The 26856-nt window shown below is 34.5% G+C and overlaps 5 protein-coding genes across 8 annotated transcripts; 2 read left to right on the forward strand and 3 right to left on the reverse strand.

Moving 5' to 3' along the window:
* Positions 1–52: 52 nt before the first annotated feature.
* LOC110683335 (E3 ubiquitin-protein ligase SDIR1-like) lies at positions 53–4597 on the reverse strand. Of its 2 annotated transcripts, none has more exons than XM_021859682.1 (9): positions 4216–4597; positions 3365–3489; positions 3178–3232; positions 3020–3072; positions 2688–2916; positions 2440–2554; positions 1958–2006; positions 564–677; positions 53–379 (listed from the first exon to the last, which is right to left on the reverse strand). In XM_021859682.1, exons 2-9 carry the CDS (start codon positions 3440–3442, stop codon positions 254–256), a joined length of 819 nt encoding a protein of 272 aa, XP_021715374.1. In that variant the 5' UTR covers positions 3443–3489; positions 4216–4597; the 3' UTR covers positions 53–253. The 2 variants fall into 2 exon arrangements, with proteins under 2 accessions (XP_021715374.1, XP_021715375.1); XM_021859683.1 differs by lacking the exon at positions 4216–4597 and adding an exon at positions 4118–4205.
* Positions 4598–7740: 3143 nt separating this feature from the next.
* Positions 7741–15296, forward strand: LOC110683336 (pumilio homolog 1-like). Its single transcript, XM_021859684.1, has 9 exons — positions 7741–9010; positions 9621–11071; positions 11151–11292; positions 11474–11581; positions 12330–12542; positions 12639–12749; positions 13500–13694; positions 14351–14525; positions 14802–15296. Exons 1-9 carry the CDS (start codon positions 8381–8383, stop codon positions 14837–14839), a joined length of 3063 nt encoding a protein of 1020 aa, XP_021715376.1. The 5' UTR covers positions 7741–8380; the 3' UTR covers positions 14840–15296.
* Positions 15297–15512: 216 nt separating this feature from the next.
* On the reverse strand, positions 15513–16650 carry LOC110683337. The gene is made up of 2 exons (XM_021859685.1): positions 16064–16650; positions 15513–15961 (listed from the first exon to the last, which is right to left on the reverse strand). The coding sequence occupies exons 1-2, from the start codon at positions 16418–16420 to the stop codon at positions 15788–15790; spliced, it is 531 nt and encodes a 176-aa protein (XP_021715377.1). The 5' UTR covers positions 16421–16650; the 3' UTR covers positions 15513–15787.
* Positions 16651–18122: 1472 nt separating this feature from the next.
* LOC110683338 (transcription factor PCL1-like) lies at positions 18123–20752 on the forward strand. 3 transcript variants are annotated; one of them, XM_021859687.1, is made up of 2 exons: positions 18123–19313; positions 20573–20752. In XM_021859687.1, the coding sequence occupies exon 1, from the start codon at positions 18367–18369 to the stop codon at positions 19264–19266; it is 900 nt and encodes a 299-aa protein (XP_021715379.1). In that variant the 5' UTR covers positions 18123–18366; the 3' UTR covers positions 19267–19313; positions 20573–20752. The 3 variants fall into 3 exon arrangements, with proteins under 3 accessions (XP_021715379.1, XP_021715380.1, XP_021715378.1); XM_021859688.1 differs by lacking the exon at positions 20573–20752 and adding an exon at positions 19651–20071; XM_021859686.1 differs by lacking the exon at positions 20573–20752 and adding an exon at positions 20078–20506 and having other exon boundaries at positions 18176–19313.
* Positions 20753–20792: 40 nt separating this feature from the next.
* LOC110683340 (pentatricopeptide repeat-containing protein At5g59600-like) lies at positions 20793–24911 on the reverse strand. The gene has a single exon (XM_021859689.1). The coding sequence runs from the start codon at positions 24641–24643 to the stop codon at positions 23003–23005; it is 1641 nt and encodes a 546-aa protein (XP_021715381.1). The 5' UTR covers positions 24644–24911; the 3' UTR covers positions 20793–23002.
* Between the last annotated feature and the right edge of the window lie 1945 nt (positions 24912–26856).

Genomic DNA, 26856 nt, shown 5'->3' on the forward strand with positions numbered 1-26856 from the left:
TTCAGCAGAGCATCATTGACAAGGTTTCAATACAAAAAATGAAAGATAATGATGCTAACAAGCTAGATGCTTACATGTCTTTGCAGAAATTACAATTCACACGGTATTATGAAGAACTGAAACAAGTCGAGCACTAGGTGCAAGTTCTACCATGTAACACACCAGTTGCTATACACGGGACTAGGCTAGAGAGAAAGGTAAGTCATGTACAGGTAATCTCATGCTAATATATTACACTGGAGTATATAGAAACTTAAACCATGGCAGAAACATCATTAGTACTATCCAAGACACCTTGCATTTCAGATCCTATTCTTAGTTTGCATACGGGGCATGTGCCTTGTTGCCTCAACCATGGATCAATGCAATTGGCATGGAACTGCAAAAAATGGAACATGGAGGCATTCAACTCTTATTCATATAGCAGCAATCGGCAACAAATAACAAGAAATTGTTTAAAGTGGTGTATAGAAAGATGTAGAGCATAATTTATGGTCAAATATGCTTTTAGAAGTTTCTAAATTAAGGGTGTAGTGCATAAATCAGTTAGATGAATCACACACCTGATGTAAACATGGTAAGGTACGCAGGAGTTCTCCTCTCTTCACTTGCTCCAAGCATATAGTACAAGTAAGATCTTCTTTTGTACCCTTTGTGCTACTTGCATCTTGCTTTAGCTGTTCAAGAAACAGACACAAGATATATCATTAAATAAGAGACAGACAAAAGATAAATCATTAATTATTACGGAGTACTATACTATAGCAACACCATAGCAAGTTTACTCAGCAATATATCACAGTTCAGAATAAAATTGTGTTTGAGAAAGCAATTGAGCCATTTCCTATAACTGGATGTGTTCAGGAAAGAATAAGGGAAGAAATGGCCTATTTGCCAAATGAGTTTATTTCAAACACCATATAAAGAGGGGGGTGGGGGGTTAGTTCCTATTTTAAAAAGCCTTGTTGCCCTTATGACCTGTTTTCATAGGAATTCATTTTGGAGTTTGCCTTGTGAACATAGCTCATTCATGCTTATTTTTACCCTTTTCTTTTCTACATCCTCATCTTTCCCAATAGTCCATTAATCCTTATTTCTCCCTACTTTTGTTTCCATCTCTATTTCGTTTGGAAATTAAGCCTTCATTACTGATACATTATTTAAGTTGCTCATATACAAAACCTGAAATATTAGACTGTGAGAACAGATAGCCTAGAGAGTCTTTTGAGACAGCAAGTGCATAAAGACAAGCATCTAATGGAAATGAAGCAAAATTCCACAAAACTCAGGAAAAGCACCTCCTAAGGTTAGTGCCAAGGGGGAAGCTACATGTAGATAAGTAAAGAATTAAGGTTACACACTTACACTATAAGCATAACTCCAATGTTTAGAATTTCCAAACCATTAAATGCATTAAATTGGTACTACTTTATATTTACTCAGCATTGGCATCATATTCATAGCATGCACATACCTCTAAGCAAAGAAGAAAGGAAGAATGCAAAACATAAGTGACAAGATCCTCAGAGCCACTCGATATCTCAATAACACAAAAGCTAATAGATAACTTATTTACTCCTCTATAGTCTATAGTTTAAGAGAATAGATCTTGTATGATACACCCCATGCCACGCACAGTATTATTACTACTCTATATTGTAATGTAATATGTTAACAAATTTGTCTTAATATATATATTTGTATATCTTTAAGTTGTTAAAAACTGCTAGTTGGAAGCAGGGGATTTTTTGTTATATAAAGCACTCCATGCATTATTAATGTTGGCATGCACAGATGCCCACAGAAAGAAGAAGAAGAAAAAAAAAAAAGGAGTGTTTATCAAGATTACATAGTGTAACTACAGAAGAACCAAGAAAGATGTGATAACATAAGGCATCAATTTTCCCACAAGGCCACAAGTATAGTAGTACACCAAACAAGGTAAAGAATGAAATACCTCAAGGGTTGTTGACGAAGATGAAGCCTCTTGTGATTGTGAAACCTCACTAAGAAGAATTTCAAGAAATTATATGAGATGGAAATACAATGAGCCAAGTACATTGGTATTATGTATAACTAAATTTCCAATCATTACACAAAATATTACTTATTTCATATTATAAGAAACATTTAACTCTTCCAAATGCAGAAAATAATCGCAAGATTATCACTGAATATAGCATATTGAGTTACCAAATAAAAACGGAAAATCTAAGTATAAACTACTATGTACTATGGTCTATGAGTAGACAAGAGTGGTATTCTGGCAACATACTGAAGATTTCGAAGTACAAGCTACTAACATGTAATTAGTATAACAAAATCAAACTAATTCAACTAGAAATGAAACACGCAGGCCAACTTCATAACTGAGCCACTACAAATTAATTACAATTCAACCAAACTACCCGCACTCATTGATAATAAGGTGTACCATACCACTCTGGTCCTGTGCCATTGTATTTGTGGACTGGTAAGGCGTTTATTTCTTCTTCACTCATTGAAGGAATGTTTGAGACATTGTCAGCATCCAGTGCTCTTAATGCTTCATAATCTACAACATAATTTTGGAGAACTTAAAGCCTAATAATGCACATATTGACAAACCAGCTAAAAAATTCAAGTTTGTTTCTAAGATATGATGGTATAGAAATTTGTAATGTATGAATTTGTAGTGTATATTATACCTAGGTCATCAAATTCACGATCCAGAAGGGCAAGCTGAAGCCTCAGTCCTTGTAGTCGCCCTCTGCTTGCTAAAGCTATGGACGGTGGCATCTGCAAACGGAACTCAGTATCCCCAAATAAGCCACTAGCGGCTGCAGCATGAACTTGAGCTTGAACTTGCAATTGTTGACAAGTTGCATACATCCTTAAGCTTGTTGCAATCAGAAACACACCAAGAACCAGCCAAAGCTGCATATAGTCAGATTACAGAACTCAATTAAGTGGTAGCAAACACAAGTACTCACATCGGTTAAAGTAATAGACAACAAGACGTAGATTTGGAACAATTTACCAGAAAATTAGGTGACATCTGATGGGTATTTAGAATTGTGAACAACAAAAGAACTACAAAACAACAAACAAAGTGAAAGTTAGGTATTAATCATATGAATATTATAAACAAGAAATCTCACTTCAGTCAAATGACATAGCATAAACCTTACCACTTACCAGTGACAAGAAAAGCCAACGAATTTGTATTTACAGGCCGAACTGGGTGAATTCTCTGTTTCACGAGAAAATACAAGTTGGGTTTAAAAAAATTAAAAAGTAGTCCATCATAACACCCAATGTAACTCTCAACAAGTAAAGTCAACCACATAAAATAAAGAAAATCAATCATGAACAGAGAACATACTACTGAGCGCCTTTCCGGAACTAATCCTGATAATCCATTTTCAATATCTCCTCGACTACCACGGAAAACAAAACTCATATTTGCAAGAGTAGCAAACAGCCTATATGCCTAGCACTTAGCAATGCCTGCAAAGCGCCGAGAATGACAAATTGCTTAATAAGCTTTCATGTTCAGAACTTGCATATGAAATAGTATCCAGCAGCAACACATAGATCAGTGAGAAACAATGTGAGCCAACTACTAAACCACACACAAATTGAGTTCACTTATATAAAACCTCATTGTCCTCAAATTCATAGCCTTTTTGTCAGTTACAAAACACACAAAAATAACTTCCCTTCCTTCTAGAATAACATCATAATTAGGCATTCACAATGTACTTATACTGTAAACCACAAAGCTAATAACTTTTGCTATAGATTTATATAGAACTTGAATTTTGCATAATTGGGAAGATTGGACCATCTCTAAACATACAAAGTAAGCATGTGACAAGCTTAACCTAATCAAATATACTTTTGATTTCATTGCATGAGTAATGTTGATTCTTTAATGTAATCATCGATAATGCAGCATTAATCAGCTACTTTTGTCATATGATGCAAACTAATTGCACCATTATAACCCATCATCATATAATCAAACATTAATTGAACAATTTCAAATGCAGGTATATATAAACAGAGGAATACCCAAAAAAATTACCCCAATTTTACAAATTTGAGGATGGGCAAAAAAGAGATAAAGAAATACCAAATTTCAAACAGTTTGCCGGTAAATTCAAAAAACCACCATTAAAGTTGCAAACTTTAAACAATAACATGAATAATCAAACTGGGAAATTTACTTACAGTGGTAAGATTGGACGATAAAGTTGCAATTTTTCAAGCGTATTAAAGCTAGCAATATGAAGAGAGTGATGAAGTTACAAGATCCCAACAACAACCCAAATTTTGGAGTTAATTATTTTTTTTTTTTTTAAGAAAAAAATATTCATATTTTTAGTTAGAAAGTTCCAGAAATAGACATCTGGAAGTCTGGCAGGTATTTTGTACTGATAATTTTGACCCTTGGATTGGATTCTACTTGTAATACAGATCGTGTGATTAAAGGCATTAATTGTTGTGGTTTATCTCTAATATTTCTGTCAATTTTAGGTGAGATTTCGTACAAACTACAAAGGTGTCATACTGCTTTCACAAATTCACATGGATGCTTTTGGTTAGAGTTTGATGTTGGTTTCCTACTATGAAGAGTGAGGACTACCAAACTCACGTGTAAGTGTTTTAACAAAATTCTTAGAATGAAAGAATGAATTACGCAGTATAAAGTTGTATTCAGATTTTGAATTTTGTTATTAGAAACTAAGGGTCTGTTCTCTTATGTTGAAATTCACTTCATTTCAGTTTCACTCATTTTAGTTCAGCTCAGCTCAGTTCAGTTCAGCTCCTAATTTCCTTCTCTTATAAAAAGTTTAGTTCAACTCAGCTCAATTCAGTTCAGTTCAATTCAGCTCAGTTCAGCCAATGAGAACAGGCCCTAAGTTTGGTTTTTAAGAGTGAAATTGATCGATTTTAAATTCTAAAATAACGATTTACAAGCCTAACTCATCTGGAAGGTTATGTTTGAAATTTAAATACTACGTTAGTACATACTTGTAGTTGTATTTTATAGGGTAATTTCTTATATTAAGCACTAACTGTTTGATTTTAACCCTTTATTAGGTTTTAATACTAGGGGGTTTGAGGCTAAGATAAATAGTGTTCGAGCACATACATATTTCATATTTGCATATCTATTTATCTATATATTATACTAAAATAATCCCCATGAATATTCTTAGATTACACATTTTAATACCACATTAAAAAAATTCCCGTAAAAAATATATTTTTTTTCATTAGAAAATAAATATTTTCAAGTTAGTTATCAAGATTGAAATTTAAAAGCAATCAATGACTAAACGTTAATTTTATCATGGTAAAAGATAAGATAGAAAATTTAAATTTTAACATACATTTTTTATTATGAGGAAAAAAATTTAACATACATAATCCTATGTTCAATTTGACGGAATAAAAAAAAATAAAAATAAAATAATAAAATAAAATAAAACTAAGCAAATCAACATACAAAAGGTATTGTCATATTATGCTTAAAAATAATCCAACAATGTATTTTGAAAAATCCGAGCATGGCTTAATTTTAGTTGGAATGGCTAAAGTAATCACCAACAATGAATAAAGATCAACCAATTAAGGGTCTATTCACTTTAGCTTAATTTCACTTCCCTTTAGTTCAGTTCAGTTAAGTTCCAATCAGTTCAGTTCAGTTCAGTTCATATCCTAATTTCCTTCTCTCGTAAAATATTCATTTCAGCTTTATTCACTTCATTTCAGTAAATAGTCCGTTCTTTAATTTAAAGTAATCACCAGCACATATATATTTGCATAGTAGTCATACTTCTACTATAGTTTTATTTGTCCACTTTTGGAATATTGAGAGTTTAATTTAAATGTAAATGAAATATAATCATTTGAAAAAACATAATCTTGTACAATTTTGTTAGTAATTCATCTTGAATTTTATTTTATTTTATTTTATTTATTTATTTATTTATTTATTTTAAGAAAATCCCAAGCACCCTTAATTTCCATTCATATGAAGATAATGTTCTGAATTAGGTACCACAACTAGTAAAATCCGATAAACATTTCTACTACTTGTTCCCCATGGCATGCAAGCAATGAGCTGACTTATGGAGAACTTTTTCTCCCTTCTCATTATACGAGCAAAGCTTGAAGAGACTGATTTGTTTTATAAAATTACAAATGTGGTAAATATCATCTAAAGATAAGATGGGAACTAATTTTCCCGTCTCATGTGTTTACTAACCAAGACAATCACTTTTCATTATCAATCTCCGAAACATGAAGTTAGCAGTAGCTTAGTAGCTCGGTAGCTTTATGACTCTATGTCTCTAAAAAAAAAAAAAAAGAGTCGTAGCCTCAACAATACTAGGATGACAATACTTGGATCTTATCTTGATTTCCAGTTTCTTAAATTATACTTTGTACTTCATATGTAAATTTATATAATTTTTCATAATGTGTAATATCTTGATTTCGAGCTTCTTAAATTATACTTGTGTATAACATAATACAACCAGGATGAGCACAATATTATAGACCTATATATAAAATAAAAAATAAAAAAAATCATAGAATAACATAACTCATATGTAAAATTAATGTTATTTTTTAGCCTGTGCAATTCTCAAATTTAAAAGCTAGTTATGCAATACAAAAAAAAAAAAAAAAAAAAGTACTCATATGCTATATCTTTTTAACGGGAATAAAGGAGACAAAATCTCCCTATTATACTGGCTAGACTAAGCTGGTATTATTGGCATATACTACTCCAGTTATATTTGAGGAAAGTATATTAGAGGCACAATACCATATTTGATATTCTTAGATACTAAATATAACAAAAAATGACTAAATATAGCAACTATTGGATAACTATCTTACTGGAAATCACCTAAACTAGTTAACAACAATTACCAAACACTCCTAAAAAGGTTGAGATTTTCAACAACAAATACAAAATGGTCAAAAACCCAAAATCTAAGTAAATATTTGGTAACCCTCAAATTAAGTACTTTTAAGTTTTATAAACACATTGATTGATTACCCAACAAGGGTAAATCTGAAACTTCACATTTCCTAACTTTTTTATTTTTTTTAACTGTCTAACTAAATAAAGGGCTTTTCAATAGTTTCCATGCTTCCATGAAAACCCACCGAATCTAATGCGATGACGTGGCATTTCTCTAAAAAGCCTTTTAATTTTGGATGTATGAGGTGGCCAAATTATTAAAAATTAAATTATTAAATAAAAAATAATATAATAAAAAAGTAAAAATTAAATTAAATAAATAAACCCCACTTATCTGCATTTTGCCACTTCCATCAGTCCGTTATCACTTGGTCAATCACCTTATTTTTTGGAAATGAAGTACTTAATTTTTTTTTGAAATTCCCTTTTTATAATATTTAACAATTTCCAACTCTTATTTTGACCTAATATGTTCATACCTAATATACTTAATCAAATAAAAAACAACATAAAAGATAACAACCAATATACTTTATATATCACAGCATGTATAATAGCGTATATCTTAAATATTACGAGTATAATGAAAATCAAAGAATTGTCTTATGAGAGCGGAACCTCAACCTAGATACTTTTATAGGTCAAGTAATTATGAAGGTGATAGGTATTAGAAGCAATTAGCAAACAACAATAATAATGTTTGTTAAAAAGGATTACTAAAAGAAAAAGGGTCAGGTGAGCAGCAGTATTTATTCAGTATTTTGATGAAAAACACATTTTCTCTCTCCTTTAATTTTCTCTCACCCAAACAAAAAGTCCTCTTTCATCGTACAAAAACCCTAAACAGGGTTTCTTGTAATAAGAAGAAGAGGGGGGAAAACAAGCAAAGGAAACCCTTTTGTTAAATAGCCGCCGGAATTGATCTTGGTCGTTGAAAACCCCTTCTCCGATTATTTTCTCTCTCTAAATTTTCTCTCTCTTCAATTTTTTTTACTCATTTAGCAGTTTTTCTGGAGGGGTTTTATTCTGTGTGATTGAAGTATTCAAACATGGCGTATGCTGTTGCTTGATCATCGTCCGATCAATCAGACCCAGATAATCTTTTCTTTTATCCCATATTTTGTTTTGTGAAATTATTAATTGGGTAAAGAAAAAGATTGATGTTTGATCATTAATAATCATAATAATAATTGGATTTTGATGAATTTGGGGTTTTAGGGAATTAGGGTTTTGAAAAAGAAAACTGGGTGTAGTTGTAAATACTCTATATAAAATTAGGGTGTTTAGGGTTTTTGAAAAGTTTTCAGCTTTGTATGCAATTAGGGTTTCTAGGGTTTGTGGGTTTGGTGTAATTTGTCAACTTTTGATATTGTGTTGTTTAATTTGGGTGTGATAATGTTATCTGAATTGGGAAGGAGACCGATGATTGGTGGGAACAATGATGGATCATTTGGGGATGAATTAGAGAAGGAGATAGGGATGTTGCTCCGCGAACAGAGGCGGCAGCAAGACCCAGCCGATGATCGCGAGCGCGAGCTCAATATTTACCGGAGTGGTTCAGCCCCTCCCACTGTAGAGGGCTCATTGAGTGCGGTAGGAGGGCTTTTCGGGAATACTGATGCCTTTTCTGAATTATCTTTAAGTAAGAATGGCAATGGGGTTATGTCTGAGGAGGAGCTTAGGTCTGATCCTGCTTATCTGTCGTATTATTATTCGAATGTCAACTTAAATCCTAGGTTGCCCCCGCCCCTTTTGTCCAAGGAGGATTGGAGGTATGCTCAAAGGGCGCAAGGTGGAAACTCGGTGTTGGGTGGAATTGGGGATAAGAGGAAAGTGAATAAGACTGAGAATGGGCCTGGTAGGTCACCCTTTCTGATGCCGCCTGGGTTTGGTTCGAAGAAAGAGGAAAGGGAGACTGAGCCGGAAAAAGTCCAGGGGTCAGCTGATTGGGGTAAGGATGGACTCCCTGGGCTGCCTGGTATTGGACTTGGAGCTAAACAGAAGAGTCTGGCAGAAATATTTCAGGTAATAGTTTGGTGCAGTAATACTTCTGTGGCACTAACCTATTGTTTTGGCCTGTGTTGTTCTCTCCAAGTATTGGTATTGCTTGTTGGCGACCTTTCATATTTCATTATTGGAATAATACTTGTCATGTTTGTGTGATTATAACGTATACTTTGAGGCATGTTAATTTGTTTAGCACCAGGATTTGGTCTTGTTAACTTTTTTGATTGATAATTGCGGTGACTGGCAATTCTTCTGAACCATTCCAGACTTTTAGGGTGTGTTTAGCGGAAGCTGATTATTTCTTACCTTGTTTGTAAATGGACAAAGTTGTACTGGAGATTGTGCTGCACTTGACCATGTTTGCTTAATCTTGCTATCATAAGGAGTTGAATATCTGTTCTTTACTGCTTTTAATTTGTGTTGGAAGAGTTAATTGTTCAAAGTGCTGGGCGTATAAATGTTTAAGTTGTCTGCCTGCTTTTGGAGCCAACTCAATGCTCCATGATTATCCAATGCCCATGAACTTGCTAGTTAAGCTATCAATCTTAGCTAGTAAAATTTCCCATATCTTTCTTTCTTTATGTTCACCTTCTCATATACTGTTTATTATCTTATTTAATTCCTACAGAATGATTTGGGACGTTCTAATCCTCCATCAAGACATCCCTCTCGCCCCGCAAGCCGCAATGCTTTTGATGAAAATGTTGATACATTAGGGTCAGCTGAAGCTGAGCTGGCTCTTTTGCGCCGTGAAGGTTCGAATATTCAGGGATCTTCTGTTTCCCAGAGTCTTGCTTCACCTGCTTCATATTCCTATGCTGCTGCATTGGGCACACCCTTGTCTAGAAGCACTACACCTGATCCTCAACACATAGCTCGGGCTCCAAGTCCTTGCCCAACCCCAATTGGCGAGGGTCGGGCAGGAGCATCGAAAAAGAGTACTGCTGGTCCAAATGCTTTCAATGGCATGTCATCAGGAATGAGCGACTCTTCTGATCTGGTAGCTGCTTTGTCTGGCATGAATCTTAAGACAAATGGTAATCTTGATAATGGAAATCACTTGCCATCACAGATTGAACAAGACAGTCCTGATAACCATAACTACATGTTTAGTATGCCTGGTGGTCATGAGCATGTTAAGCAACATTCATATATGAAGAAGTCTGAACCTGGTCATCTGCATATGCCTACTGCTACTCACTCTGCTGCTAGAGGTAACATGGGTGGCTCTGATCTGAGGAGTCCCCAGGTTGAGCGTCCAAAACCTGGTTTTAATACTGGTGTTCCATACTCTAAGGGATCATCTCCATCCTCTCTAAATGGAGGAGGTTTGTCCCCTCATTATACTCAAATGGATGGCGCCGGGTCATCATTTGCAAATTATGGCTTGGGTGGGTTTTCCTTGAATTCACCTGTCATGGGAGGCCAAATTGGGAACTACAATCTGCCTCCATTACTGGAAAATGTTGCTGCAGCTTCGGCAATGGGTGTTCATGGGATGGATTCAAGAGTTATGGCTGGTGGTTTGCCTGGACAGAATATGCCAGCATCTCCAGACTCTGGTCGTTTAGGGAATCAAATGTCAGGAAATGCTCTGCAGGCTTCTCTTGCAGATGCTATGTATCTCCAGTATCTAAGATCTGCTGAGTATGCTGCACATGTTGCTGCTTTGAATGAACAGTCTCCCGATAAGTATTATATGGAGTTACTTCAAAAGGCATATATGGGTTCTGTGATATCGCCTCAGAAGTCACAATATGGGGCTCCTTTGGGGAACAAAACTGGTGGTTCTAATCATGGTTATTATGGGAATCATGCATATGGGGTTGGCATGGGTTACCCTGGAAGTCCATTGACAAGTCCAGTTATTCCGAACTCGCCTGCTGGCCCCGGTAGTCCTATCAGGCACAATGATTTTAACATGCGATATCCTTCTACGATGAGAAACATAGGGGGTGGTGCCATGGGAGCTTGGCACGTGGATGGTGCCTTTGGATCCTCACTGTTGGAGGAGTTTAAGAGCAATAAGACAAAGTGTTTTGAGCTTTCAGAAATTGATGGTCATGTTGTAGAATTCAGGTATATCTAAGTGTATGTTATGCTATCCTTTGTGTGCAACTTGCCAGTTAGATTTCTAACTATTGTGTTGTGCAAACAGTGCCGATCAGTATGGAAGTCGTTTCATCCAGCAAAAACTTGAAACTGCTTCTACGGAAGAGAAAAATATGGTGTTTGAAGAAATTATTCCTCAAGCACTTTCTTTAATGACTGATGTGTTTGGGAATTATGTGATTCAGAAGGTAAAATCTTTTTTTATTTATTTATTTATCTTTCCCACTTATGTAGTATCTCAAAAGTAACAATTCCCAGTTAGGTACTGATTTGCACAGCTGTATTTGTCTATGATAGAATTGATTTATTACTAATATCTTTATCCACTCTACTCTTTGTTTACTGTACAACATCTGTTTGTATTTGCAGTTCTTTGAGCATGGAATGGATACTCAAAGAAGAGAACTTGCCATCAAGCTTGATGGTCATGTGTTGAACCTTAGCTTGCAAATGTATGGCTGTCGTGTTATCCAGAAGGTATTTTTATTCGCATGTCATCTTAATTGCTTTTGTTTTGTATTGAGGTGCCTTGTTTTTCAAATTGGGAGTATATTTTCTGCAGGCTTACTGTTTTGAAGATGTATTGAAGTTCTTAAGTATTATTTCACACCTACTTTTTGTTATATTATTTGTAATGATTGTTTTAAAACCTAAAGTGCTGCTACCAAGCTTGTGCTATATTTCTTTCACGTCAATTGGTTTGAGTGTTATGATAAAGAATTCATATTTGTGTTATTGTTCCTTCTTGTTTCTTCATTTTGTTTATGTATTACTTGGGTAATGATTACTTTTCTATTGTAATTGTTTTGCTCTTAATATATGTGTTTGCTGCCTTGTTTATGGTGTTCATTGGCTTTTCAAATTAAGCCACCAATGCAGTTACCAATCTCTTTATCAAGTGTTATATATTTGAATACAAACAGGCTGGCTAACTGAAAAGCTCTGAATTTACAAATGGGATGGAGATGTTTTATTTTACAACAATATTAGTTTCCCAAGAATATGAAACATTGTTTATAGGCTGCTTTCTTGTTAATTGCTGCATTTTGATCTGGAAGCTTATTATTTACTTATCATTCAATTTTAATATATTTCCTTGTAAAAGTAAAATTATATTGACTGTTGCCTTTACTGTGATCTATTTGTTTGATTTCATATAGTCTATTGAAGACATATTAGATTTGGTGATTTTCTTAAGACGTGTTTTACTTATTTTGGTTGGCAGGCCATTGAAGTAGTTGATCTGGATCAGAAGATTAAAATGGTTCAAGAACTTGATGGTCATATTATGCGATGTGTGCGTGATCAAAATGGGAACCATGTAATCCAGAAATGCATTGAATGTGTCCCTGAAGACCATATTCAGTTTATAGTTGAATCGTTCTTTGATCAAGTTGTTACTCTTTCAACTCATCCTTATGGGTGCCGTGTGATTCAGGTTACTAGCTCAATGCTCAAGTTGCCAAAGTTATTGCATTTATGTTACTTGGTAAAAAGAAGCACGTTGTTTAATTGGTGTATTTTGTGCTTATAGAGAGTTCTGGAGCACTGCAAAGACCCACACACTCAGAGCAAAGTTATGGATGAGATTCTGGGTTCAGTTAGCATGTTGGCTCAAGATCAGTATGGAAATTATGTGGTTCAGGTTTGTTATCTTTATCTGGAATTTGTGTTGGGTTTGAAATTACACTGTATTTGAGTGTTTGGCTATTATTGGATCTTTAATTAATAAGTCAAGTTAATAATAGAAGAAATATTTTTGAATCACATTAGTACTATCACAGCTTTTTATACAAGTCTGAAAAGTTGGGAATGCCTGCTTTTATGGCAATCTTCTGACGAATTACAATTTTTAATCCATCTACCGTCGGTCAAATCAATAGAAGTATAGACATTTGGAAACAAAAGGCTTTAATCTTAAGCACTTGTACATGAGTATTTAAATTAAGGCTTTAATTTCTTTCTGGGGATCACAGGATGTATAGTGACTTTTTTAGGTTCCCTGGGCTGCTACAAACATTCACATTTCCTCATATGAACTTGATGTCAACTTTTCCTTCATTATATATTCATGTGTATAACCTGTCACCAAGCAGAAAAAGTCATTCCCAAATTATTCAGTTCAATCTATATAGAAAGTAGATTCACTATAGATTTTCAATAGAAGTGTTTTTATATCACTAGTGCAGAGGATGTGGAATGGGGAGGGATGGTGGAGGAGAAAAAAGGGATAAGGTGGTGATGTATTGTCTGCTTGGTGTCTTCCTAGTTATGTTTCTTATCATGTTTGCTTATTTTTTTTCATTTTAATACTTTGATGCTAGTAGATTTTAATATCTGATGACTTGTGATGCATAGTCACCTTTTATGAATGTTTCACACTTCTGTTGAGCAGCATGTGCTGGAGCATGGGAAGCCACATGAAAGGACAGCTATAATCAAGGAGTTAGCCGGTAACATTGTGCAGATGAGCCAGCAAAAGTTTGCTTCCAATGTTGTCGAAAAATGTCTGAGTTTTGGCAATGCTGAAGAACGAGAGATTCTGGTAAATGAGATGCTTGGAACTACTGACGAAAATGAGCCTCTCCAGGTAAATGAGATGCTTGAAATCAGCTTGGATCTAGTTTCCATGTTTTGCTTAATGCCTTCTTTCAAATTCTTTGAGCACTAACTTTATGATTTCTAGGATTTTCCTTCCATCTTTTTTCTTATATGAAAGAAAAATATATATTTGTAGTGAAACTTTATTAACTGATTGGTGGATTTTTTTTTCCCTCTGCTAAGATTGCATGTGTCCTATCTGCATCAAGTGTTTAGTGATCAGGGTATTTATTGTCCTGTAACTTCTGTTGAGTACTTATCTACTGTGGGCTCTCTAAAATCTGAAGTCACAAGGGGTTGGAACTTAGCCTTGTTAAAATATGCTCAAGTGGGGTTGAGCTCCAATGCTCATGTTTGCACCTGCTTGTTGACTTCAAATTTTTATCTATATGGAAAATATGCAATTAGGTAGTATATTGCCTTACTCACATAGTTGATTACTTCCTTCATTGATGCGTATTAAAAATAGTTTCAGCTGAAAAGCTGAAGAAATTATTTTATGTACTTCATATGTCAAAACTGTCGTATGCTGTTTGATCCCCAGTATTTTTTTTAATGAATTCATTTTTTGTTTTTACATGATATAACTTTCACTGCAATCATGCCTAAAAGTTTATTGATCACCCTCTTTCTTATTTTGTGCAGGCAATGATGAAAGACCAATTCGCTAATTATGTTGTTCAGAAGGTGTTGGAAACCTGCAGTGATCAGAAGAGGGAGCATATTCTATCACGAATTAAGGTTCATTTGAATGCATTGAAGAAATACACATATGGGAAGCATATTGTTGCACGTGTAGAAAAACTTGTTGCTGCAGGAGGTACACTCTATGATCTTTCTCATGTCTGCTGAATTTGTTGTACTTTTATAGTTTTATGGGGTTGAGAACTTTGGATAGTGCAATTAGTCTACTGATGTTGTCATTTTATTTTCTGTCATGTTTTAACTCTTTAGAGTTGTGATCGATTAGATTTGTTAAGTGCTTTGACTTGCTTAGATGTCAAAATTTACGCAGGTTGATGTTTGCCTTTTTTTTTTACTTAATGTATCTGATTTTCTGTGCTAATGTTGCAAATTGCTTTTCTTTCCTATGCAGAAAGGAGAATTGCCGGGCAGTCTCCACAGCCAGTGTAGGTGGGATAGTGAACCAGTGTTTGTACAGCTGACTGAAGCTACTGTGCTTCATCTTTTTTCAGTTATCTTTTTTCTTTCGCTTAAGATTTAGTCATTGCTCCGCCACTCCTTCGAAGGCTTGGTTAGGGAGCCCAGGAATAAAGGTTGTTGCTTTTGTACTTGGGAAATTGTACATTTTGTAGTTTTAAGGCTATACATAGAATCGAGCAAGCTGCACTGCAGATGTGATATATGCTTTTGCTCCTGCAGAGATAAAAGTGAGCATACAGGGGTGTAAAAAAAATCATTGAATGGTGAAGGGTAGGTTTTTTTCTAGTGATCGTGACTGTACAAATGTGGCCATGTCGAGAGCTGTTGATGTTCTAGGAAGCTCAGAAATTTTCCTTGTATGGTATCGATGTTCTTTCTATTTCCCAGAAGAAAAAAAAAAAAAGAAAGTACAATCTTGTTCAGCTAATGCTTCTCGCCTTACTCCCCTAACCCCATTTTTTTCGCATCCAGTAATCATTTTTCATTTTTACATCAGCATTTGCCATATAATTTGAAATTGAAAGAGCATCTACCTACTTATATAGTGTTATCCTCATTTGTTTGAGAGGATAGTAGGGAAATTTCCCTTCATATAAAGTAAGAAATACAGCAATTTATTACAAAAGAAGTTATACAAAATCAATTGAACGTCGTCCATGATGGGCAATTTCAGCTGTTTCTTGTTCATAAGCAACCTAAAATAAATTTGAACATCATTTCCCGAGTAGCTATGTCACAAGCAACTTCTTGGAAAACCTGTGACCCAACAAAAACAGTGTGTCTTGTAGACTAGTAGAATCATAACATACCAACCATCAATTTGCAAAATATCAAGAACTCGATAACGGGATTAATTTCTATTGATTCAATCATCAACTGATGTAATACAATTAGACAAAAATGAAACAAAATTTATAGCTAATCGTCTTCAAAATCATCATCAATTTTCTTCTGACCAAAACCTTTAGGACCAGCTCGAGCTTTCACTTTACCCTTCTTCCCAACTTTCTTACTCCTTTTAGCTTCCTCTTCTTTCTCAAACCTCTCTCTTTCTCTTTTTGTCAGAAATTCTGTCACTGCAATATATATAACCTGCTCCCAAATCATTCATTCAACATAAAATCAAAATCAAAATTTGGGTTTTGAATTGAAGAAAGTAGTAAAAATTAGACAAGAAATGAAGAAGTTACTTACCCCAATGGTGAGGATTGAGAGGGCAACAAAAGCAATGAACAAAAGAATTGAAATAATAATGGAAACACCATCATCCCCAGAAGTTGTAGCAGAGACTATTTCCTGGGTTGTTTCTGATGGAATTACTGCAGCATCTTCAGAAGAAACAGCTGATAATGCTTTTAAATTTCTGGGTTTTTGAGTGGAATAATGGAGGTGTTTATGTTTGGATAAGGTGAGAGATGAAATGAGTGGTTGAGATTTGTAGTTGAAGATGGAAGTTGAAACAATGTTGTTTTTGTGATTATTATGATGATGATGATGATGAAGAATTGGTGATGAGAAAGGAAAGAGGGATGATGCTGTAGATGTTGCCATGATTCATTTGATAGTTTTTTTTGGCTCATCAATTAAAGCATTTTCTTTGAACAATAATGATTTAGGAAATTAAGAGTACCTCATTTTTCTTATTTTTTTTTTTTATTTTTATGTCTAAATTATTTTGGACAAAATGTATTTTGAAGAAAGGCTTGGGCTTTTATTCATTTCTATTAATGTCATAGGGCTTCTTGTAACAGTGTTACTTATTCTTTTTTTAAAAAAAAAGGTTGGTAAAGGAAATGGACCTTTTATTTTGATTCCTTAAATTGTTGGGCCTTGAGTTTGTACATTTTTACTTCAAACACTTCAGGTTTTTAACACTCTGGTCCTATCTATCTGGGTGGCTCAGACACTTCTGTGTTGCTGGCTCACACGTGCGAAAACTCGACTATTTACATCTTCTTTTTTTTCATGGAAAAAAGTCAAAAAACGTCACTCTTTATTTTAAGATCAAAATTGCGGCCTTCCTTTGCTGAATTACGAAGCACCATCCATCACGGTTAGATTCATTTTTTAGGTTTCTCTCTCCTTATCCAACGGTCAATATTATCTCACTCTCCACTATGACAGCTGTACACAAAAGCTCTCTCTCCTCATTGGTCTGTCATTTAGCAAAAGTCACGCCATTATGGTCAGTGTTGCTCCACTTACCATTGAATTCCCTAAAATACCCTTTTCTATTAAATTGAAGCAAAGCTTAAAAAGTGCACCCAATTTCCACGCTGTCGCTGCCTTATTCGCTAGCCGGTAAGTGATTCTTACTTTTTGTCATTATGGATAATCATATGTCAGCTTCAACCCAGGGTTATTCAGTTTTTTTTTCCAACATTTTTTGAAAAAAAAAACCCAAAAAATATGTTTTTAATAATTTTATAAAATTGAGTACTTTATAATGAAAAAAAAATCTAAGCAAAGCTTAATTAAATGCTTATTTCGAAAATATTAACCTAAAGCGAAAATAGAATAATATGAGTGTGTGACTATGTGAGGAAAAAAATACAAAGTATAAGAGTAAAAAGAATATCAACTACGTTGTATTTCGTATTAAATAATTGTAGCTATAACCCTATTGTGGCAATTGGGTATAAAAAAAGTTTGCTACAATAGTTACCTACCATAATAAACTACTCAAGCTTACAAAATAACTTAACTGGTTTGTAATAATGGTTTTTGTACTCTTCGCCAAAAAAATAAAATAATGGTTTTTATAATTCACAAACATGGAGCATATATTGTTTAAGTAGAACACAAAAAATAAAAACCTAGTGTTGTATAACTTGAAAGTTTAAAAAAACCATGGCAATCATGAAAAATGAATACTCTGTACAAAAAATGTAGTTTCATCTTAGTTAAACTTATTCTATTTATTTCGTACTCTGTACTTCGTATTTTAAAAAAATAATTTTGGATAAAATGAATTTGAAAAAAATCACAAAAAATTACAAAAAAATAAGAGCCTAATAAATTACTATAATTTTTTCGTGATTTTTTTTTTGGCAACTTCGAAAAATAAGAGCCTAATAAATTATCAAAAAAAATTTGCCTTTTTTTTATACTATTTTTTTTGTTTATCAACTGGTGAAATATAATTTCGATTTTTTTTTCTTTTAAAAAAAATATTTATTCTACACCGTAATAGATATTTTCATTTTCCAAGAGTGGATTATTGGGAGGGATATAAGATTATAAGGGCAGAGTGAATCAAAAATATCTTAGCAGAACCGTCCACATAAGCAGCTGATTATTAAGTACCGTAGATATTTATTTATTACGTGCACTTTTTGCCCCTCTTCTCCTTCCTTTCTCACTTGTTTATTTCTTCTTTCATCCAAACACCCCTTTACTTTCTCTCTCTACAAATTATTAAAAATTAATCAATCATCCTTTTTTCCTATTTTTATTTTTATTTTTATTTAATTTTTTTCAATTTTTTTTTTTTAATCATGGGAGAAGTTAACGGCGACTACGACGGCAGACTGTACATCGCCGGCGAAGAAGAAGAAGACGACGAAAAAGTTCACGAGTGGGAATTAGGTTTACCTAACTTTGCCGACATAGCGCCGTTAACTCAAGGCTTAATTCCAATCGAACTTTTATCGGCGTTCAACATCAAGCCGGAACCCTACCGGACCTCCGGCGAAGTCACCCAAGCTTCCGAGGACACTCTCTCCATCCTCTGCGGCGCCAATTACAAGGATTTCTGCGAGGAAAACAACGACGATGAGTCAGGGACGAAGAAGCAACGGAGGACTGATTCGCCGGAAGATGCTGATTCTGCGGCGGCGGAGGTCGCCGCGGATGCGGCGATGTGCGGCGTCGGAAACGGCGGCGGCCGGGAGAAGGCGGTGAAGAGGTCGAGATTGGTGTGGACGCCGCAATTGCATAAGAGATTTGTTGATGTGGTTGGACATTTAGGGATTAAAAATGCGGTACCAAAGACGATCATGCAGTTGATGAATGTAGAAGGTCTGACTAGGGAGAATGTTGCGAGTCATTTACAGAAATATCGGCTTTATCTGAAGAGGATGCGAGGTGATTCGTTCGACGGCGGGTCGAATTCGTCGTCGGAGAACGGAAATGGGAATTCGGATTCGGTACCGGTGATGCCGATGATGGGAATGGGGATGACAGGGATGGGGAATTACAATGGGTTTGAGAAGAATCAGAATAATTATAATTATAGTCAGAATCATAATCATAATCATAATAATAATAGTAATAATCAGAATAATTATAATCAGTTTAGTAATGGTGGGAATGGGATGATGATGCAATCAGGGAATAAGTATGGTTCTATGGTTTCTTATCATCAATCTCCTACTGTTGGTCCTGGTAATAACTGAAGATGGAGCTGATCTTGGATCTTCTCTGTTATATTTTTATCACAAAGGTATAATCTTTTCTGATTTCATTAATTTTGAGCTTTTGATGATTTTGATCTTGTGTGATTGTTTTTGATTTGTTAGATTATTGACTGAAATTTTATTGTTTGATCTGTTCTGGTTCTTGGGTAGTTGGTTTTGTGCTAGATTGTTGTGTAGACTGTAGAATTGAAACTGGCTTTGAAATTTTAAGCTTGATTATCTTAGTAGAGTGTGTTGAATTTAGAAAGTAGAAGGGTCTAGCTTTAAAAGTTCTGATTTTGCTGCTCCCATGTATTTGCTGGATTGATTGTCAGTTTTTCACGGCTGTTAAACTGTTGTATGTTTGTTATCTTGATCTTTCAGATGTATTGTCAGTAAGATAGTGCAAGTCAGTCTGAAATAGTGATGAAATCTCACACTTGTACAAAATTTTGGAAATAGGTGGGTATCTATCTATCTGTCTTGGTTAGGTATTCCTTTATGTAGTAAGTTTATACTTGTTGCACATGGAGGCTTTTATACTGATCAAGAAATTGATGTGGTTGAATCGAGAGTGGGGATTAACTTAGTATCTTTGGTCTTGAGTGTTTTGTTTCGAATTGTCTTGTGTTTTAGAAATCATTATGGGTTGTATGTTAATGCGAGAGTTGATCTGAAAGTATATATCATGCAGCATGATTGTCCATCTTATTTTTGCTATTGGATAGGTTATTTTCCTTGTGCTAACGAGAGGGACACAGCCCCAAAACAATAAACAGTTTTTGATTAGATTATGCTTTGTATCTTATAGATTGAGTGACTGAACATTCCAACATTGGGAAGGTACTTCAGAAAACAGAAGTGCTTCACATAACTGACATGAAAGAAATTCAAGGGGATCAAATGCCTCCAATGTATGGACGACTCGTGTTCAAGTCTGAAGAAGTTAATACTCCTGTCTGGTGTATATCTTTCCGGTGTCAGTCTTGTCACCATGTCTAGAGGAAAGATTCTGTCATGGTTCATGTAGGTTATATATATATATATATATATATCACAGTCTCAAGGATATGATCTAACATGTTTTTGGGATTGATGTACAATTGATTTTAGCATAACATTGTATCTTACTTTTCAGTTGTGAAGCTGAAGCAACACATGAAAGATGAACTACATATTAACTAATAACAAATCTAACTGCTTTGTTGTCTTTGATAACCAAGCAACACCGTCTCAAGAATATGTTTTTAATGTATTTTTGAGATCACATTTGGTTAAGCATATAACTTTGTATCTTCTTTTTCAGTTGTCAAGCTGAAGCAACACAAGAAAGATGAACAACAGATTAGCTAAAAACTTTGCAGCTTTTTGCCTGTTCAGCATACAAGTGCATTGAGTATTTCTCTCTCATTTTCATTTGCTCCCTAATCCTTTACCGACATTTTTTTTCCCTCCCTCTTTGCTTTTACCCCTTTCTGAGAAGTAAGGTAGGGGTGCCAAGGGGGGTGGTGGGGGGGGGGGGGGGAGATGAGCATCATCTTATATACATATATGTCTTTGTGTTCTGTACAGAAGTTGAAGGCCAATCTCAGGGTTAAGATTAGGTTGCCTTAAGATTATGGGAGTTTTTTGGGTCAAGGGGTGGCTTGCCTAATTTATAACTATGATATGCTTATAGGGGGAATGTTTGGGTTATTTGGGGTTGTTAGATGCAATATTTTCATATCACATTTACTAATCTGGCAGTTTCTCTTCTTTCTTAGGATAGATAGCTGAGAGTCAATGCATCCAGTTTATGTTCTCCGAAGATGTTGATTGGATTCAAATGGGTATGTTAGAGGGTGGGTGGTGGCAGGAGGGGTGATGCTTTACCAATTCAGGGTAGTATGAAATAGGAAAAGGAGGTACGATCATGAGTTAGAGGGTCGTTTGCAACAAAATATCACCAGAGGTATCAATCGGGCGAATATGATGCATTTTGCTTTAGAAGTTTAGATTGAGTAGAACCTGGGAAGTAAGAAGTGTGATATATGTTTCTTGGACTAAAATCACTGAAAATCTAAAGGTGGAGGCCGAAGGTGACACTTATCTTTTATGGTTTGAACATGGGATTCTTATAAGCTTTAACTCTAAATCAGAAATTTAGGATTTTCCAAGGTCTTGCTTTTTACAAAAATGCATGTGGTCTTTGTAGATAACCCTCAAGTGGTTGGTGGTCCATTTTTCCGAGCTTCAAGTGTTTGATTGATTAAATCTTTATGAGCTGTATTGGTGGCTAAAACTCTCCTACCCCTTGCAAAAATTTGTACGTATAAATAAAACACAACTTGTGTAAATTAACCGAGGGCGTTTTCAGGTAAAACAAGTTTGTAAAAACTAAATTTCGATAATTCAAATTTAGGTTTAATAAGCGATACTTCATATTTAAGTTCAATTTATTCCGGTGAAAAGGGTATACAGTTTAATGTGTTGTTAATTTCTCTTTCTATTTGTTTTATGATAATATAACGACAATAATATCTTACCTTAGCTGTCATTGCAATATTTTTATACAACAATAAAGTTATATACATTTAAATATTTAATTGATGCAAAGCTTTGTACTCTGGTCCCTTTGCACATATAGTGCTTTTGTGCAATAGTTGATAGTTGATTGTGTGGCTACGCTAAGATGGTTAGTCTATATAGGATGAATATCGAATATCAGCTTTGTTTTAAATGTGTTTATGTATCAATATTAGAAAATATTGTGAGGATGCTGTTTTCAGGATTAAAAATTATGATGTATTAGAGGTTTACCAACTCTTGTAAAAAATGCAAGAGTGAAAAGTCAAAAAGGTCATAAAGTACTTTCAAATTTTCTTGAGCAATCACTGTGAAAGATTTTAACTATCAAGATCAATGTATTTTTGTTGGTTATTATAATATTCGAGTTATTAATAGAAGTCTTTAGTGTTACCAACTTACCAATTTTTGTGTTAAAAGTTTAAGATCATGTAAGTTTATATAAATCAGTAACGAATTACAGATTTACAACGAGGGTTAAAGGGTTGTTAAGTGTCATGTGTCAAAGTCAATGAGGTTATTTTCTTACGACATGCCATTTGCAAAAAAAAAATAAGTTTAGGGGTCATTAATAACTCATGAAAACATGACCTTGTCAAGAACCTAAAACACCATCCTCATTTGCCAACAGCCCAACAGATCGATCTGGAAGGGACCACCATATCTTCTTCTTGCAACTTGCTGTAATTAAAAATCTTATCCATAATAATTAGACATGATTCCTTGAATAATAATACTATAGTACTTGGTATAAAATAATTTGATTAAGCAAGAACGACCAAACTTCCCAATAACAAATTTAATGGCAAATTGCGGTTTTGAGATGATGTAAGAGTTCTAACTCCAAAGTAGAAAGGATTAATTAATAAAGATGAAACAAACCCAAAAATGACACAATTCCAAAACAAAAAAAAAAGTGCTGCTTTTTTGTTAGCAAATTTGCACAAAAATAAAGTACTTGCTCATCAGAGTCATCACCCTACTAACTTAAATTATTTTTTAAGTGGATAAAGTGACCTTTTGGGTTGTCAAAGGTGACATTCTAGATAATGATGATGTGAGATTACACTTAGGTTTAATGTATACATAATCTAAACAACAGAAATTGTTTCCATTTAGGTACAATATATGGATGTCTTTGTTCACCCCTTCTTAGGGAAGCTGTTGTGTATCAGGCAGCCTCTATCCAGCTGCACCCGGGAAAACTATTCGATCTCTTCTTCTTCATCAGCTTCTTTAGTCTTGCGGCATTTCCCCAACTTCCTGCTCCGGCGTATAAATTTGACAATAAACTTGTCCCAGAACCCTTAGGTTCGAGTTCTGACAGGTGTTTTGCTGCTACTTCTGCTAGCTCTATGTTATCATGCTGTCTACAGGCTCCTAATAATGCTCCCCATACGAACAAATCAGGTTGAATAGGCATTGCGTTGATTAAATCATAAGCCTCGGTTAATTTTCCTGCTCTACCAAGAAGATCTACCATACATGCATAATGCTCAAGTCTCGGCTTAATGTTATAATCCTCTTGCATTGATTCATATAAGGTTCTTCCGAGCTCTATCATCCCACCGTGACTACAGGCTGTTAGCACTGCAGTGAATGTCAAGTGACTGAGCTTCCCTGCATCCTCAATTTGCATCCTCTTGAAAAGTTCTATTGCTTCATTACAATAACCGTGGTTAGCATATCCAAAGATCATCGAGTTCCATGTAGGGGTATTCCTTCTAGTCATGTTACGAAACAAAGTTGATGCCTGAGATATACATCCACATTTAGCATACATGTCTATAAGCGCGCTTTGCACATATATATCCTGCTCTAGTCCAACCCCCAAAGCAAAACCATGAATCTCCTTCCCCCATGACACATTTGCTACATTAGCACAAGAAGATAACAGAGTGCTGACAGTATTTGTATTCGGAAAACATCCAGAATCCATCATTTTTCGGAATGTGACAAAGGCTTCATTATTTTTAAAATTCTTCACTAATCCTGATATGATAGAAGTCCATGACACTTCATCTGGCTCAATCTTGTTATCGCGCATCACTTGGAAAAGCTCATCTACCATTAAACTATCCCCTGCTTGCGAAAATCCTGCAATCAAAGTATTCCATGTGACCACATTAGGCCTCAATTTCATCACTTGCACATTCTCTACAAAACTCAATGCCTCTTTCACTAACCCTGCATGAACATACCCTGCAACCATAGCATTCAGAGCAACCATATCCTTCTCAATCATGTTGTCGAAAACCTTCCTCGCTTTATCAACAAACCCACATTTCAAGTACGTATCTATAAGAGCACTACCAACAAAAACATCACTATCAAACGAACTCCTCAAACTGAACCCGTGTATCTCCTCTCCGGTCCGCCTTTCTAACAGATGTCCACAAGCTTTAAGAGCACTAGGAAGCACAAAATTGTTAGGCTTTACACCTTCTGCAACCATCTCACGTAAAAAAACCAATGCTTGCCTGTAAAACCCACATTTAGCATACGCCCCAATAAGGGCTATCCATCGTCGATAATTACTCTTAGGCATTTCATCGAACACTTGGTGTGCAATACCCAATTCCCGACATTCGACATACAGTGCAATGAGCTTGGAAGCAATATGACTTAAATTAGCTGAGCCATTGATGATCAAATGAGCATGTAACGCTTTACCCGACATTAAAGATCGATTTAGAGTGTAATTTTCGATGCATTTGATGTAAGAATCTGAGGATGTTTGAAATGAACGGTTTATGAAGTGGGTTCGGTTGTATGATGTCAGAAATATGGTTAATCTGAAAATTGGAAACATTTGACTGAATTAACTGATTTTCACAAACTAAGAGTAATAATCAGATTACATTGTACTATTGTTGGTACGGAGTAGTACTACTCTGTTTTATCCGTACAAACTGACTTCATGTCTCGATCTAGCAGAACTGCACAAGTGCCAATCTAGCTCTGAATGACATGTTCACCATAACTACAACTGTACAAGCTCACTTCTAAACTGCAGAAATACCAAATCTACTACGAAAAGCTTTTTTTTTTTAACTAAACAATAACGGAGTAATATTATAGTTTTTCAAAATTAAAAATAATTGGGTTTAAGATTAAAATTAACATAAAGTTGAGTGTCAATACATATGTTAAGTTTTTTGAAAGAAAGAAAATACAAGTTCATCTTGATAATAAACAAAATTTGTTTATCTAATGACATTTTCGTAAATAAATCAATAAAAAAATCCCAGTTAGCATGACATTTTCGTAAATAAGTCAACATTTATGGAACCCGCATATTAATAAAAGTTGTTCACTTATTTACAAAAATGACATGCTGACTGGGATGAATTGTTTATATATTTACGAAATTGCCATTAGATAAACAAATTCATGAAGATGAATGGGGGCTCCCTCATAAAGAATATGTCAAGTTAGTAAACTAATTGTGAATCTATCTTTAAATGAGGAGAAATGACGGGAAAAAACCAATGATATCACACATAATAAAATGTAAGACATTTACTATGGAATTTGGAAAAAATTTCAATAGTAGATACTTAAATTTATGAGATTTAGAAACATTTTCTATTATGTAAAAAAAAGAAAAAATTTCTATTAACATACAATTATACTCTTTTTTTTTAGGAAACATACAACTATACTCCGTACAAGACAACCCTCAACAGTATTGCTAAAATGCTAATATGCCATAATATAGTTTTGCTGTTTTGGGACAATAATTGTTGGTTCAACAAATTGTGTGCAACAACACCTTAGCGTCTTTCATCAAGACCTCCCTGAAGCAACATCAAATATGTCGCTTACCACTCGAGTCAACTTCTTATTTGAAATTAAGTTATTTTTATATAACAATAAAACAATTTATAGCCTACACAACAATGACAACTAAATATGTGGCCAAATTTAACTCCTATGGCCTATGGGTAGGGCTGGCAAACAGGTCGGGTCGGGTCGGGTTCAGGTCGACCTGTTTACATAAACAGGTCAGGACCCCCCAACCTGAACCCGACCTGTTTACTTAAACAGGTTAAATAAATCAACCTGAATCCGACCTGGTTTTAAACGGGTCGACCTGAACCCGACCCGTCTAAACCTGTTTTTTTTTTTTATTTATTTTAAAAATACCCTTGTAATTTGTTTAACATGTATTTATACATGTATCATTCAACTAACATAAAATACAAATTCAAAGCAAACATAAATCCATTATAATTCCATTACACTTCATACAATCCTACAACAATAAAATTAAATATGATAAACTGGCTGGGTGTTATCAAATAAATAATAAATAATTAGGCAATAAAATCAAAACAGGTGCTGCTGCGTTCGACATAATTCAGTATCTTCATCATCTTATTCGGATTCGCATGTTCAATGGGTTCAGAAGGAATGAGGTTGTCAACAATCGGTTGATTAAAAATAAATTAAATAAATAATTAAGCCAAATGCAGAGAGAAATCACAAAAAATGCAAAAAATTAGTTAACAACATTCACACCATTCCAAGCTTCCAACTCATGATGAAAAAATCAACTCATGAACAAGCTGAAATATTCTCATAAACTCATAAAAAATCAAAGTAAATCGCATAAATAGATGATAAAAAATCAAATAAAATCGCATAATCAAAGTGATGAAAAAATAGCATAAACAAATAAACCCATAAACAAACAAACTTCAATCAGATTAAAACAAGTAAATTATTGAAATAGAAGAAACAAAACGCATAATAACATGTAAATTACTGAAATTGACGAAAAAAAACGTATCAAAACACAAAAAAATTAAGTAAAGAGAATGAAATTAACAAGTAAATGACCTTGGGAATGTTGAGATGAATATTTAGCAAGCTAAGCTTCAATCAACAATTTTAATGGAAAAGAATTAAAAACAAGAGGGTAAAGAGAGAGAACTAGAGAAGAGAGAGGAGAGAGAAAGAGAATGAGTAAATATTGAATGAAAAGCGGCGTGAGGTATGATTTTTTTTTTTAGGGTTTTT

The sequence above is a fragment of the Chenopodium quinoa genome, unplaced genomic scaffold (assembly GCF_001683475.1).
Source record: "Chenopodium quinoa cultivar QQ74 unplaced genomic scaffold, ASM168347v1, whole genome shotgun sequence".
Classification (NCBI taxonomy): domain Eukaryota; kingdom Viridiplantae; phylum Streptophyta; class Magnoliopsida; order Caryophyllales; family Amaranthaceae; genus Chenopodium; species Chenopodium quinoa.

Bases quoted from the DNA above. Each gene is read 5' to 3' on its own strand.
- LOC110683337 (XM_021859685.1), bottom strand. From the start codon at position 16,420: ATGGCAACATCTACAGCATCATCCCTCTTTCCTTTCTCATCACCAATT. The intron at 15,962-16,063 runs GTAAGTAACTTC...ATTTGGGAGCAG, and splicing joins TCTCAATCCTCACCATTGGG to GTTATATATATTGCAGTGAC.
- LOC110683338 (XM_021859687.1), top strand. From the start codon at position 18,367: ATGGGAGAAGTTAACGGCGACTACGACGGCAGACTGTACATCGCCGGC.
- LOC110683335 (XM_021859682.1), bottom strand. From the start codon at position 3,442: ATGAGTTTTGTTTTCCGTGGTAGTCGAGGAGATATTGAAAATGGATTA. The intron at 3,073-3,177 runs GTAAGTGGTAAG...GTTGTTTTGTAG, and splicing joins GTTGGCTTTTCTTGTCACTG to TTCTTTTGTTGTTCACAATT. The intron at 2,917-3,019 runs GTAAATTGTTCC...GACTATATGCAG, and splicing joins AGATGTCACCTAATTTTCTG to CTTTGGCTGGTTCTTGGTGT.
- LOC110683340 (XM_021859689.1), bottom strand. From the start codon at position 24,643: ATGTTTCCAATTTTCAGATTAACCATATTTCTGACATCATACAACCGA.
- LOC110683336 (XM_021859684.1), top strand. From the start codon at position 8,381: ATGTTATCTGAATTGGGAAGGAGACCGATGATTGGTGGGAACAATGAT. The intron at 11,072-11,150 runs GTATATCTAAGT...TTGTGCAAACAG, and splicing joins GGTCATGTTGTAGAATTCAG to TGCCGATCAGTATGGAAGTC. The intron at 12,543-12,638 runs GTTACTAGCTCA...TTGTGCTTATAG, and splicing joins ATGGGTGCCGTGTGATTCAG to AGAGTTCTGGAGCACTGCAA.